Here is a 15710-nt window from a genome sequence, read left to right on the forward strand (position 1 = left end):
CAGGTTGGGCCCATCTGTTTCTGTAATTTCTCTATCTGGTCCCCATACCTGTCAGAGATGATCTCTCCACAGCCCAGCTTCCTAGTATGATTCACAAGCACCTAAGATTCACTGTGTCCACAAGTAAACTACCTCCCATCCGGGTATCTGTTCCTCCTCTGTGTTCTAACCTGGTAGATGGTTCCATAGTCCATTTATCATATAGATACATAATAGGCATTTATCATGCACACTCAAGTCAGGAGAGAAATCCTTAGAAGACTGCTTGTTATACTATCACTTTTAATTATTAAAAAATAAACACCTAGAAGCTCTTTAGCAGGGGATTGGTTTGATGAACAACAGAATTTTAGCTCCAAAAACAAGGAGGTGTATTTCATTAAGTGAAGTGAGATATATTTCATTATTAAAGAGAAAGTTGCAAAACTATGTGGTTGATCCCAAGAAAGTTAGGAATAAGTAGGGATCAGTGCAGAGTTATCTTTTTAAAAATATTGAGATCTGTTGTTCCTTGAAACATTAGGCTTTTTTTTGCAAAACCTGTCCTGAGATATGTTCAAGAAAAAATACCCTGTGGCCAAGTCAGCTTGAGTGGAAAGGGTTTTATACTGTTATTCCGATGGAGATTCATAAGATACATCCACTTAGTAAGGCCTTTGAATGTAGAAAACGAAACTATTTAACTTCACTAAAGTTAGCATTTCCCATAACCTTTGATGTTCTGTTGAGTTGATGTTCCAGTGAGTGTTCAGTGGAAGACTGTTATAAGTGCTCATTTTAAGAAAAAAAGAGCCCTTTTATTGCTAGAGACTCTGAATTTACTAATATCAAAGAGGATGTATTTTTCAGGATTCTTGGAGGTTATTTATTTAGTTCGCACATCTACTCAGTGAAGGAATCTTGTGCACCGCTAATCTTGAGAAATAGGCTGGTTAGTTCAGTTTGAATTGTTAGAAAGCTTGTTTAATGTGGATTCTGCTGCCTTTCATACCCCTTTGGAACAACACAGTCTTGGAGAGATGTTCTTAAATATACAACCTCCTTTCTCCTATATGACCTGTTATTTGGCTCTGTGCTCCATTCACTATTTTATTTTCTTAGAGAGGAAAGCGAAGTAGAACAGTGTGTGTGCATGTGTTGTGATAGGTCTAGCTGGCACTGCCATTGGTACTGCCCGTGGTTGGTTGTGTTTTGTGCCTTGGTTTCCGATACAAATCTGCAGATTTTGTGTCTGTAGACTTCAGTGTCACTCCTGGATGCTCCTGACCACACGCAGTAAACCCTGTAACGTCAAGGATCTACTATACCGCGGTCCTTTTGGAAACTACCTGATTTCCTCAGTCTGTATTTTGTTTGGTGTTGTGCTTTGTTTTTGGTAGCGATTGCCTTTTTGGACCTCCAAAGTGTTTTGGCTATGTAATATGATTTATTGGGAAAATATTTTTACCCCTTACACAAAAACCATTTGAAACTGACTTTTTACGAAGTCTGCTTAAGGCTGTTGACAGTTTTGATAGCCTGAGTTTGTAAAGTGGTATATTTCTGAAATTTCAACACTGACTGATAAGCCCATCTTTTATGGGCACCTGTGATGTATGTTATTACTCCAAGCGATCCTACAGTCAGTTTAAGTCGTCAGACACTTGATGCATGAGCAGATTAACCCCTTGCCCGCCCACCACCACCACCGCACCCCAAGTGGAAAACTATTACTAGAGCACTGTGTGTCCGTTTGGAGAGCCAGGTGGATACGACGTGCCCCACCTGGGTGCCCCTTCAAGATGGGAGTTGGCTGCCAGCGTGGGCAGTCTGGTCAGCAGATGGCCCTAACTTTCGGCTCTTCCAGGGCCTGCCTCGGTGGCAGAGAGCAGCCCAGCCTGGCCCACTTTCGGCAGCTGAGCCCGGTGGCAGCAGGAAGGCCAGGCCCTGCCCCCTTGTGTGTAACAGTGCTTCCTGCAGAGCTCCTTGGGGGGGGAGCAGCTTCGTAGGGCCTTGGTCACAGCTCACTCCTCTGCCTGATCCTGCCGCCCTCATCACGCAGATGCTTCATTCCTCAGAAGCATCCCCCACCCAAACTCTGTCCCCGCATCTGCTCCGGAGAGGCCACCCAGGTACCAGCAGATCGGAGCTTGCTGTCAGCATGTGGTCTGACCTTGAAGACACTTTACTGATATATACGCTTGTAACGTTTCCTTTTAGACTTAGTTTTAGATTTCTTTTCTGTAATACTAGTAATAAATGTTTACCTATATAGGTGTGAGGCTCCCTAGGGAATATTGAAAATACAGCCTAAACATATCCTCTTTAAACTTCTTAGTTAGGTACAGAGCACCTGCGTGGCTCAGTCAGTTAAGCGTCAGACTCTTGGTTTTGGCCTAAGTCCTGATTTCAGGGTTGTGGGATGGAGCCCTGTGTCTGGGCTCCACAGTGGATATGGAGCCTGCTTAAGATTTTCTCTCTCCTTCTCCCTCTGCTCCTCCCCTGCACTCCCGTGCGAGTTCCCTCCCTCCCTCTCCCTCTCAATAATAAATAAACTTCTGAATTAAATAGATAAGGACATGTGAATTTTTGAGAACCTCAGATCAACTGTGTATGAATTTTGGGTACTCAGTAGGGACAGTTAGAAAACTGGAATGGGTAGTTTGAAATAAAATATTTTGCTTCTTTTCCAGCATATTCTGCATATAAACTGAGGTGTGCTGTGGCACTAAGTTACGTGTGTAGAACTGGATGTGAAGAGTGCGTAATACAGTAACCTTGACATTTTGGCATGAAAAGGTTGTATTTGATCTTGTAGACTATCAGCAAGTCTTGGTGCAGAGTAAGACTCGTCACTGGACTCAGAAGTGTAGTAGAGGAAGAAAGAGCTTGTAAAGCACATACGTGGGTGCTGATGCTGAGCTAGGAGAGTGGAGGAGTTCTAGAGAAAAATCACACTGACCATTTTATTCGGTGTGTTTTAACTTTACCAGAGAATAAGTGGTGTCTTGACTTTATCCTTTCTGCTCTTCAGTGGTTTTTTTTTTTTTTTTTTTTTTAAGATTTTATTTATTTATTAGAGATAGAGACAGCCAGCGAGAGAGGGAACACACGCAGGGGGAGTGGGAGAGGAAGAAGCAGGCTCATAGCAGAGGAGCCTGACGTGGGGCTCGATCCCATAACGCCGGGATCACGCCCTGAGCCGAAGGCAGACGCTTAACCGCTGTGCCACCCAGGCGCCCCTCTTCAGTGGTTTTCTTAGTGTAAAAAATGTCAGGCATTTTTAAACGTTGGCTTTCTTAAATTTTAAAATATTCGAATGGATTTAATATTGATACAGCTAGGGCTGATTTGTTAGCTCTTTCAAACTATTGGCTGTTTTAATTAGAGCTGTTTGGGTTCCTAAGATTAATAAATAGAAAAATGGTGAATCTGGGTTTTTCTTTTGGCTCTTTTAGTGATTTCCCTGGGGTTTTTTGCTTTTGGGGTTTTTTTGTTTTTTAAACCTTTTAAAAAAGTTTTTAATTTTAATTCCAGATACAGTGTTATGTCAGCTTCAGGTGTACAATACAGTAACTCAACAATTCTATACTTTATTCGGTACTCATCCTGATAAGCGCACTCTGTAATCCCCATCACCTGTCTCACCCATCCCCCCACCCACCTCCCGTCTGGCGACCATCAGTTTGTTCTCTGGAGTTAAGTCTGTTTCTTGGTTTCTCTCTCTCTGTCTCTCTCTCTCTCTCTTTTCTTTGGCTTGTTTTGTTTGTTACATTCCACTTACGAATGATGTCGTGTGGTATTTGGTTTTCTCTGACGGGCTTATTTTGCTTAGCATCGTGCTTTCTAGCTACATCCATATTGTTGCAAATGGTAAGGTTTTATTCTTTTTTATGGTGAGTAATATTCTAGTTGTGTATATATGCCACGTCTACTTTATCCATTCATCGGTTGATGGGCACGTGGGCTGCTTCCATAATTTGGCTGTTGTCAGTAATGCTGCAGTAATCTAAGAGCATGTGCATCCCTTTGAATTAGCATTTTTGTATTTTTTTTGGGTAAATACTCAGTAGCTCAATTACTGGATTATAGAGTAGTTGTATTTTTAACTTTTTGAGGAACCTGTACACTGTTTTCCAGGGTGGCTGTACCAGTTTACATTCCCAGCAACAGTGCAAGAGGGTTCCTTTTCTCCACATCCTTGCCAACACCTGTTGTTTCTTGTGTTTTTGATTTTAGCCATTCTGATAGGTATGAGATGAAACCGCATCGTACTTTTGATTTGCGTTTCCCTGATGATGAATGTCATTGAGTATCTTTTCATGTGTCCGTTCGCTATTGGAGTATCGTCTTTGGAGAAATGTTTCTTCGTGTCTTCTGCCCATTTTTTAGTTGGATGATTTGGGTTTTTTTTTTGTTGTTTTTTTTTTGTTTTTTTTTTTTTTTGGTGTTGAGTTCTATCAGTTCTTCCTATATTTTGGATACTAACCCTTTATTGGATATGCCATTTGCAAATAATCTTCCACTCAGTAGCTCGTCCTTTGGTTTTGTTGATTCTTTTCTTTGCATGTGGAAGCAGCTTTTTATGTTCCAGTAGTTTTTGTTTTGTTTTGTTTTGTTTTTTTGCTTTTATTTCCCTTGCCTGAGGAGAGCTATCACGAAAATGTTGCTATGGCTGATGTCAGAGAAATGACTACCTGTGCTCTCTTCAAGGATTTTTATGCTTTCAGGTCTCACATTTAGGCCTTTAATCCATTTTGAGTTTATTTTTGTGTGTGGTGTAAGAAAGTGGTCCTGTTTCCTTCTTTTACATGTAGCTGTCCTATTTTCCCAGCACCATTTGTTGAAGAAACTGTCTTTCCCGTTGCATATTCTTGCCTCCTTTGTTGAAGATTAATCGGCCATATAATTGTGGGTTTATTTCTGGGTTTTCCATTCTAGTCCACTCACTGATCTGTTTTTGTGCCAGTACCATACTATTTTGATCACTTTGTATACTTTGTATAACTTCGTGGTATAACTTGAAGTCTGGAATTGTGATACCTCCAGTTTTGTTTTTTTCAAGACTATTTTGGCTACTTGGGGTCTTCTGTGGTTCCATACAAATTTTAGGATTGTTTGTTCTAGTTCTGTAAAAAGTGCATTGGTATTTCGATAGGGGTTGCATTTAATCTGTAGATTGCTTAGGTAGTTATAGGTATTTTAACAATACTTGTTCTTCCAATCCATGAGCATGAGTTGCCTTTCCATTTATATTGTTTTCAGTTTCTTTCATCAGTGTTTTATGGCGTTCAGAGTACAGGTCTTTCACCTCTGGCTAAGTTTATTCCTAGGTATTTTTATTATTTTTGGTGCAGTTGTAAATGGGCTTGTTTCCTTAATTTCTCTTTCTGCTGCTTCATTATTAGTGTGTAGACATGCAACAGATTTCTGCTAAATTTACTGTATCAGTTCGAGTAGTTTTCTTGTGGAGTTTTTTAGGGTTTTCTACACATAGTTATCATGCCATCTGCAAATAACGAGAGTTTTACTTCTATCTTGACAATTTGGTTGCTTTTTATTTCTTTTTCTTGTCTGATTGCTGTGGCTAGGACTTCCAGTATTATGTTGAATAAAAGTGGTGAGAGTGGACATCCTTGTCTTGTTCCTGACCATGGGGGAAACCCTCGCAGTATTTCCCCATTGAAGATGATGTTAGCTATAGATTTTTCATAGATAGTCTTTATTATGTTGAGTTATGTTTCCTCCAGATCTTTGTTAAGGATTTTTATCACGAATGGATGTTGTACTTTGTCAAATGCTTTTTCTGCATCTACTGAAATGATAATATGGTTTTTATCTTTAATCATTGATGTGATATATCATGTTGATTGATTTGTGAATACTGAAATTAGCTTCCCTATTTATTGACACCTTACAAATGAAAGAACCTAAAATTTAGACTAGAGTAGTGGGGAATACTGACTTTTGAGAATCCAAAGATCTGCTTGTGGTCCTGCCACTTTCTAGTATTATAACCTTGTTCAGGTTTGACTGCTTCTCTAAATCAGATTTTTTTATCTGTAAAAGGAAAGGCCAGAAGTATGTTTAAGGTTAACCTCTAATCCTGTTGTAGTTGGCTCTTATGAGCAAATATTTTTGGTACATAAATGTGTGGTACGTAAGTTTTCCAGTTTACAAGTCTGTTACATACCAGAAGTTAATGGGTTAGCTTTTCAGGCAGGTGCTTTATTCCACAGAAGTACTGCTATGCCTGTTTTGATTGACTATTAATAGGATACAAGACAGTGTCTATGATAGTGCTGGTAGTTTTCCTACTAAATATTTGTTAAATAAAATATTAATGATCACTGAATTTCTAGAACTCTTTTTTAAGTCTGTTTAAACACCATGTTAAAATATGTATACATTTGCAATGACCAGAATAATATACAACATTACTAAATGAGATAGCAAGAAATACATTTTAGCCTAAAATCTAGTGTTGGGAGGAAAAAGTTTAGAAGAAACAAGATAGAATTTAATGGAGATTCTAAAGGGGGACTTGGGGACAAGTTCAGATGCTTTATAATAGTGATATTTCATTATTTTTAAATCCTTTAAAAACATCCAGCTTTTGAATTCCTTGGTTTATTATTTCATATGTTCATACAAAACACTGACCTGCCAGGTTCTGAACTAGGTTCTCAGGATACTATGGTGAGCAAAAGAGACAGTCTCTGTGCCATGGATCCTTCTCAACTAGAGGAGGGAGAGACCCCGGCATGGAATTAACAAGGAATAAAAGCGAAGAAGGGAAAGTGCCATGAAGCGGGTGAACCTTGTGGGGACTTCCTAGTAAGCCTGACCCGCCGGACGTATGGTGGGGAAGGAGCACAAGCAGCACAGATGCGGAGATCTCAGGAGTGGGGAGTGGACTGGCACAGCCAGGGAAGGAGGGAGAAGTCTGTGTGGCTGTGCCCAAGGGGACGAAGGGGAGTTTTATAAGAGGCACAGGAAGAGATAGGAAGATCTCGTCGTAGAGAGCTAATGGCTTGCGTAGCCGTGGCCGGCAAGGCCCCAGGCAGGGCCCCAGGCAGGGCTCCTGGGCTGGGGCTGAGGCCCTTGCTCAGGCGTGTGAGGGGCTGTGGCTTTTGTGCTTGACTGAAGTGGTGTTGCGCGGGTGGTGTGGAAGTTATTAATCTCCTATAAAAATACTCAGTAAATTGTTTCAAGTTTTCCCAGAGAAGATCTGGAGTGTCTTGTTCAGGATTTCCCTGCCTCAGACTCCAGCTTGACTCCCTGTTGCTCTTGGGGTGACAATCAGATTTATACTTTTAGATTCAGCTGCTGTGTGAAACCTTGAGGGGGTGCGTTAAAGGGAGGGGCCCTCTGGGAGTCCAGTGTAGACTGCGCAGATGACAGCCCGGTGTGCAAGAGCAGAGATGATGCTGATGATGTCATCACCGTCATCGCCCACTGGGAGAGGAAACGGAGGTAGTGAGTGAGGGATGTGACATGACCCCAGAGGTTAAAATCAGTAGCACTAGAATGTGAAAGAATAGGAATGAGGCACTAGAATTATTCCCAAGTTTCTGACACGTACATCCATGGAGCTGCCACTTACAGAGATGGGCAGTGCTGGTGAACAGTGGAGCTGGGGACAGTCCCTGAGTTCAGCCGTGGGCCTGACGGGTGTGGGACATCCAGGAGGGGATGTGGACTAGGCACTCGGAAGTAGAGCCAGGCCTGGACTTCAGAAAGCGGTCTGGGCTGGGGATAGACTTAGTGAGTCACTGGCATGTGGAGGTTTGAAGAAAGAAGGTTGATACTGGTTCCATAGTGATCCATTTACTTGAAGTTACTGTGATGGTGCCCAGTGGAAATGACAGGGTGAGGAAAAGGTGAAAATGGGAGGAATGGAACACTTTTCTCAGTTGCTGCTAGAAATTAGAAGAGAAGAAGAAGTAAAAGAGCATCTAGATGGGTGTGAGAAGGCTTATCTAAGACAGAATTAACTGTGCGAGTCTGGGGAATTTAGGTGATAATTTCCCCTTAGGGGAAAATTAAGTGTGAGAAAGGAGTGCAGGTTTAAATAGGTAATGATACCTAGCGGTTCTACGAATCCCAACCGCACACTGTCAGGTGGGGTGTTGGCCTGATCCCCGAAGGTAGATGGGAGGAAAGGCAGATTGAACTTCTATTTAGAGAACATTTGCAAAGTGGTTGCTGAGTTGTTGGTTTCCTTAAAACTCGAGGGATTTCTTGTGTTAGAGATCTTTGTATTCTGCATTTGAACATACTTCTTTGAATGAATGATTTAAAATACTTTTAGGATCAAGAATGAGATTATGGTTTCATAAAATATTAGGTCCCAAAGCTTAGATTACATGTATTAGAGATGATTTAGTTTTTCGTCGTTTAGATTTGATCCACAAGCATGAGCTGCGTTCTCCTTAAATGCGCCTTCGCCTGCTGAGAGAGCTGTGATGCCATCGAAGATGCAGGATGCCCGGAGTTACTTGCTGAGCTCAAACTTGAATTGGAGGCTTTGACCACCCATCCGTATTTTTCCAGACACCGTTCACCTCCCAACATTTATTTTATGGAGCCATTAAAATAATTCATTGTTTCTTAATTTTACAGTAGGAGTACTCGTTTAAGAACCACCACATTTCGATGTGATAGACACAGTAAGTGTGACCATAGTATTGCATTTTGAGGAGTACTGAGTTAACATGATATTGAATACCCGAGGTCCTTTATCTGTGGGTCTGAGATCCTGAAGCATTTGTAAGTTGTGTTTTGTAGTAGCCTTATACACTTGGAGATAATAGCTGGTATTATTTGTTAAGCGTTTACTCTGTGTTAAATATTGTCTGTGTGTTGTCTTATTTAAATTTCATAGTAACTGTCTGAGGAGACTGCTTTGCCCTCCTTTTGCAGATTCAGAAATTGAGGCTTAGTGAAGTACCTTACCCAAGACCTCACACCCAGTAGGTGTGAAGCTGAGGTTCAAACCCCGGTCTCTGAATTTAAGGAACATCTTAAATTTTGATGATTCTTGCCAAATTCCCTTCTGAAAGGGGAGTGACCACCTCCCTGCACCTCAGCCTCACCAACATCTGCATTTTTGCCAATTGCTAAGTGAAAAACTCCTAAAATGCACAGATAACCGGGGAGGCTGGTTTTTCCTACTTTTTAGGTATTTGTGTTTCCCTTTCTGGGAGTTTCCTTTGACTTTTTTCCTTTGGGTTTATCTTTGTAATTGTTATGTGGGTCAAGTGGTATAGTTGAAGTTTTGATACCTTCAGAAGGCAAAGAAAGACAAAGTATTAGTTGTGCTTATGTGGAGTTCCACCCAGCTTTTCTTGTGAGCACTTTTCATGTGATTCCGAACTAAATCTCTAAGTAAGCGTATTTCTGTACGTAGATCATAAGAGTTTGTTTCCACAGAGAAAGAGAAATATGCTCTAGATGAGCGTGGGCCGTACCCACTAATGCCTACAGACTGAATGTTTCTATCTGTGCGGCAGGCACCCTAATACCCACCCCAGGAGGTCAAGAAAGAATCCATTAATTTGCTTTATTTCTTCTTTAGGTTTGCCTGCAATGAGATTTCATTCTCTACATTTAAAGGACATCCTTTCTGAGCTGCTGTGAATAAATTTGGAATGATACTGTATATTTTCATCTAATGGAGAATTAGCTGTACCTTGCATAAGGATTGCTACACTGGACGACTTCAGAATATTACTCACAATGTCATCAAACAGGAGTCAGAATCCCCATGGACTGAAGCAGATTGGCCTTGACCAGATATGGGACGACCTCAGAGCTGGAATCCAGCAAGTATATACCAGACAAAGTATGGCGAAATCCAGATACATGGAACTCTACACGTATCCTACTGCTTGAGCTGAAGTTAATTTGCTTAGAATTTTGATTACTTATAGTGTGATCTGTGACTTGTTAGAAGTTTTACATCGGGTTTTCTCTTTCCAGTTCACCCCGTGATATAATCGGAGTTCTTTTTTAGCTTTAAAAATTAACTCACTCTTTAAGTTTTTTGACCAGAAGTGAAATTGGCTAGTTAGTCTAAAGCAGTGCTGTTCAGCGTGGTAGTTACTCGCTCCGTGTGGCTCTTTACATTTGCAGTCACTAAAACGAACAGTTCCTAAGTCATGGTTTCTGTATCTCAAGTGCTTGGTCGGTGGCAGACTACTTCTGTCATTGCAGAAAGTTGTTGGTTTCTGTATCATCTGTGGCCACCCTCGTGCTTTGGGTGCTGAGTGGAGTCGTTGCATCAGAAATGGTCTGGTCCCCGAAGCCAGAAATATCTGCTGTCCTGCCCTTTATAGGAACAGTTTCCTGACCCTCCTCTAAAGGGTTACACATAGAGCACAGTGTTTTACGGTTACGACCTTGTTTTACAAGTATGGTATTAAGGTACTTCACTCACTCATCACGTGGTATTTCACTCACTCATCACGTGTGCGAGGGACTCTCTGAATGCCACAAAGGTCGTGAGGGTGTAAACATTGTAGCCCCTGTTCTCCATTATGTACTCGGTGATACACTTGCAAGGTTTCTCGATTCCGACCGAATGTAAGAAATTGAAATTTAAGCTAACTCACTAGAGAGCAGATTGCTCCTGATCCGCTGGCTCTGGCTAGTAGTTGAAAAAGCTGCTAGCTCAGTGGTGATCTAAGTGTAAATTGTTAGTGGGTATCAGTAATCGTCAAACTTGGTTTTGTGATATTCCAGTATACCCTCAGCTCTGCTGATATTTTAGTCTTTCTCCCCAAATTAGCATTCCTTTAAAGAGATACGAAGCTACATGTCTAGCTCAACATTAACTTAAAAGTTACCAGAGTACACGTTCATAGGTGTACGTACATTTACATTGTTAAAAAAAAAACAGCTTAATTGAGACACACCTCACATACTATAAAAATTTACCCTTTTAATTAATTTATTTTTGGCGTGCCTGGGTGGGTGTGAAAAAAATTCACCCTTCTTTAAAGTGATTTTTAGAGTATTCCCAAAGCTGTGCAGCCGTCGACACTGTCTAATTGTGGAAATTTCCATCACCCCCCAAAGAAGACATTACCCATTAGGAGTCACTTTCCCCTCCGTCGTGGCAACCACTAATCTACTTTCTGTCTCGATGCGTTTGCCTATTCTAGACCTTTTAGATACATGGAATCACACAGTATGTAGCCTTTTGAGACTGGCCTTTTTCACTTAGCATAGTGTTTTGTCTTCATCCTTGTATCACGTGTCAGCGTGTCATTCCTTTGTACGGCTGAATCATCTGGAGAGATGCTGCATTTATTTGGTTTTTTTGGGTTTTTTTGGTAGGTTTTATTTATTTGACAGAGTGTGTACAAGCAGGGGGAGCAGCAGAGGGAGAAGTAGACTCTCCACTCAGCAGGGAGCCCGATGTGGGGCTCGATCCCAGGACCCCGGGATCATGACCTGAGCTGAAGGCAGACACTTAACTGACTGGGCCACCCAGGCGCCCTAGATGCTGCATTTTGTTCATTTGCTCATCAGTGACGGGACGTCTGGATTGTTTCCACCCTTTGGCTGTTAATGAATGATTCCGTTATGAATATTGTAGGTGAATTTTTGTGTGGACACGTGTTTTCAGTCATTTTGGGTGGATAGCTAGGAGTGGGATTGCTAGGTCACAGGACACAGAAAACCTTCAAAGAATCTTTGACAAATGAGAGGACATTACGCCACTCAAAGAGGGTTGTGACTTGCTTAAGTGTACGACCTTTTTTTTTTTTTTAATCTTGTAAGTAATACAACCGAAAATGGTGATTCCAGTGGTGAGACAAGGCACTTGGCTGGATTTCTGGTGTGCAAACCCCCAGGGAGCCCTGGCGTGGGGACCACGGACTTTTAATTGCTGATCTGCCTCTGGGGAGTTTCTTAATATGTCATCTTTGGCTAAATCATATTGGGTCTTTGTCCAGTACAGTGTTAGGCTCTTAGAACTCTGAGAACGTAGAGACTTTGCCTGCAGCAATTACTCAATTCTTGTATTCTACAAATAATTATAATATGTAGTTGTTCTGCAGTTTTAAAATTTTTTAGGAATGCTGCTCTTCAAATGAGTATTCTTTTCCTTCCAGTTTTGTCTGAGAACATAACAGCTTCATACATTTATTAAGAGTGGAGAGTCTGGCCTGAGTCTAAAATATTTTACTGTAATTCTTTAGATATTTACGAGTAACAGCTACAGTTTTGAGTCTCTTGGGTCAGGCACTGTGCTGAGAGCCAGCTCACCTTCTTCAAGGCTCACGTTGCCCCTGAGGGGTGATGGGAGTGACCCTCTGTTGGTGTCGGAAACCAGTTCTCCAGAGGCGTGTGTAACTTGCCAGATTGCTGCAGCAGCACCAGTAGATGATGCCCGTCCTCAGATGGCTCAGTGGGCTGACCCTCGAACCTGCCTCGATCCGCCGACTGCCTTCAGATGTTGTGTCTGAAGGAATCACGGTTCTCAAAGTATTTTCTATATTTTCCTCATGAAGTTCCACAGAAGAGTGTTTTGAACTTAACGATGTTAACTTTTGGGATACAGGTGCGACAGTAAGAATGTCTACTTGTATTTATTAATTATTGCAAATCATAAAATCTACTCCCCCCCCCCCCACCTGCATTTTCAGGGTCTGTGTTGTTGTCACAACTAGAACTTTGGGGCACTGGACATAGCTTTCTGGAACACATCTTTACTTCTGCTGAAGTTTGCTAAGACCACACTGTCAGAAACACCACCGCAAGCTCAAGCCCCACCTCCGTTTGCGTGATGCGCCAAATTTTCTTAACGTTTTCTCTCCGGGTGTATATTCAGTCTCCCGTGTAACCACTTACTGAATCACCTCTTAAAATAATCTCCCACAGGCTGGCTTACAGTGACATCTACCACTTGAGATTGTCAGGTTCCGTTTCAGGTTAGCAGGTGCTGTGGGTCCTGGGAAGAAGGAGCAGATGTGCGCTTCACTGTCCACTCTTCAGAGTCAGACTAGCCTTGTCAGTAGTCGCTGCGGGAGAAGGGCTTAGAAACAGGAGACGGAAAGCTGCTTGAGAGACAAGAGGGATCCTTTTTCCTTCCTGACTCTGGCTGGTAGCTAACAGCTAGGTTTTTACCCTTTGTTTACCCTGGAGAAACATATGTGACATGCTTTCTAGAGAAGGTACCCTGCCTCTGAATGTGAAACAAATATTCTTAGAGCCTGATTATGCAGTGTAAACAGTTTTCTTGACTTTTTAACTCAGAATGGCAGAGGAAAGAGAAGGGTATTTTGGGAAAGAAAAAGTCCCAGAGCATCTGCAGTCAGAAAGATCTCGTTCAGTCCACTTTGTTTCCAACCCCTGCTCAAAGGCTTCATTTTTCTTCTAAAGTTTTAGCCTCCAGCCCTTGCTCCTCACTGCATGTCTCCCTGTTCAGTGCTTCCGTCTTTTCAGTTCTGACTTACTGTGATGTCTTACGTACTGTACAGTCGACCCTTGAACAACATGGGAGTTAGGAGCGTTGACCTCCCGTGCAGTCAGAACTCTGCATGGAACATGACTCCCCCAAAAATGTAATAGCCTTCTGTTGACTGGAAGCCTTACTGATAACATAAACAGTCAGTTAACACATATTTTGTATGTTCTATGTGTCGCTTACTGTGTTCTCACAATACAGTAAGTTAGAAAAAAAAGTTATTAATCATAAGGAGAAGAAAATATTCATAGTACTGTACTGTATTTATCGAAAACACATCCACGTTTAAGTTGAATCCACCCCACACGGTTCAAATCCCTGTTGTTCAAGCAAGGGTCAACTGTAATTACAATACAGTGACTTTTTTTTTTTTTTTTTTTTGGGGGGCCGTAAATATAGGACTGCATTCTGTGCAGGTGGGTATCTAACAGTCAAGTGTGTAAATAATAGTAGGTGTTCTTTCTTTTGAGCTTGAAATAGGTAATGTAATTTCTTATTTGGTTTATTGACACCATTATACTTAGGGGTGATGCATGGGTCCTTGTGGCCTAACTGAGAGCAGCCCATGTGATCGAGTCTGCCTACCAGGCTGTGTGGTTGAAGTTTCTGTTTTTGCCTACCCCTTGTTTTGAGGTCAAAATCCTTTTTTATTTGGGTCAGTATACGCCTCAAATCATGATTTTTGCCTTGGAATCAAAAGATACCTGTACGTTGATGTCTTTTTTTTTTTTTCCTTATGCCTGCGAGTTCTCCTCAACGTTGAAGTTTCTGGTTTTTTAAACCCTATAGTGCTGTGGGCTGAAATAGTTTATTCTATTTTCTTACCCTGTTTTTTTTCAAAGTCTTCTTTTTCCCCAACCAGTACACTAAGAATCACATTCCTATTTCCTAGTCTTGGCGGTTTACCTCTCAGGAGGTTACAACATAAGCATACTCAGGATTTATATTTAATCTCCGTCCTGATGTTATGTGACACAGTTCACGGTCCCTGGAGTTGGGGGCACTTCTTCACCCAGAGTAAATCTGCTGAGCGCTGGGCTGCCTGCAGCATATGCTTTGCAGGGCTAACATGCCAGGACATGCCAGGACATGCTGGTCCTGCTGCTGCTCGGTCCCTGCCAGCTGTGCGGTCGCGTCCCAGCTGCTGCTGTCGTTCTTCTCAGGTCGACACGCTTAGCCCCTTGCCAGCTCTCCCACAGGAGCTGTGGGCATGAGGGGAATATTCCAGGTGGTGGCCTTTCCACTTCCTTGGCCTGTCTGCTGCAAACTTCTCTTTCCTAGAAACTCAAAATCTCACAGTAAAGCAGATCAAGCCAAAAAAAAATAACAAATTCTTCTCACAATACATTCATGATGATCCATGTCTACTTTGAAATAACTAGCCCAATGAATGTATTTGGACATTTTCATCCTTATTTTTTTTTTTAAGATTTTAATGATTTATTTATTTGAGAGGGAGAGAGCAGGAGCAGAGGTGGGGGAGGGGCAGAGGAAGAAGGAGAAGCAGACTCACCACTGAGCAGGGAGCCCCATGTGGGGCTTGATCCCAGGACCCTGAGATCATGACCTGAGCCAAAGGCGGATCCTTAACCCACTGAGCCACCCAGGCGCCGTGGACATTTTCATCTTGTACTTTTGTTTGCTTGCTTTTGTTTTTGTTTTAGTTTTTGTTTTTGTTTTAGTAGTCTTAAGTTGATACGTTTTGCTCACCTATTGAACATGGTTTACATCAAGTAAGCTTAAACATAAAGGTATTTTATAATTTTTCCAAATGTAAACTACTGTTCTCATATATATTTATCCGTGCTTTGAAAGTAAGGCTCTAAAGGACATAACTGATTCACAGAAGAAATGCAAATGAGAAAATATCCCACCTCATAATTATTGAAGAAATGAAGAATTAGGGGCACCTGGGTGGCTCAGTCAGTTAAGTGTCTGCCTTCAGCTCAGGTCATGATCCCAGGGTCCTGGGGTCGAGTCCTGTGTTGGGCTCCCTGCTCGGCGGGGAGCCTGCTTCTCCCCCCACCGCTCCCCCTGCTTATGCTTTCTCTCTCTCTCTCTCTCTCTCTCTCTCAAATAAAATCTTAAAAAAAGAAGAAAAATGGAATTTTTTACACCAAAACTGGAAAGTTTTAAAAAGAAATGATTATAACCGTGTTGGCAAAGAGTGTAGGGAGATGGAATTTCTGTAGTCAGATGGAAATGTTAGTTTGCTGTGATCTTTCTGGAGAGAAATCTAGAAATACAAAGA

At 41.8% G+C, this 15710-nt stretch overlaps 1 protein-coding gene across 5 annotated transcripts in view; it reads left to right on the forward strand.

Moving 5' to 3' along the window:
* CUL1 (cullin 1) overlaps window positions 1–15710 on the forward strand; it is a 102814-nt gene that overhangs the window by 26088 nt on the left and 61016 nt on the right. For 4 of the 5 annotated variants that reach the window (XM_048213147.2, XM_026479100.4, XM_048213146.2 and 1 more), the window contains exon 2: window positions 9560–9860. In XM_048213147.2, the coding sequence (XP_048069104.1) occupies window positions 9721–9860 (140 nt within the window). In that variant the 5' untranslated portion in view covers window positions 9560–9720. Of the gene's footprint in view, window positions 1–4409; window positions 8652–9559; window positions 9861–15710 lie in introns of those variants that run through there. The other variant, XM_044392259.3, reaches the window with a different exon arrangement.

The sequence above is a fragment of the Ursus arctos genome, unplaced genomic scaffold (genome assembly GCF_023065955.2).
Source record: "Ursus arctos isolate Adak ecotype North America unplaced genomic scaffold, UrsArc2.0 scaffold_3, whole genome shotgun sequence".
NCBI lineage: Eukaryota > Metazoa > Chordata > Mammalia > Carnivora > Ursidae > Ursus > Ursus arctos.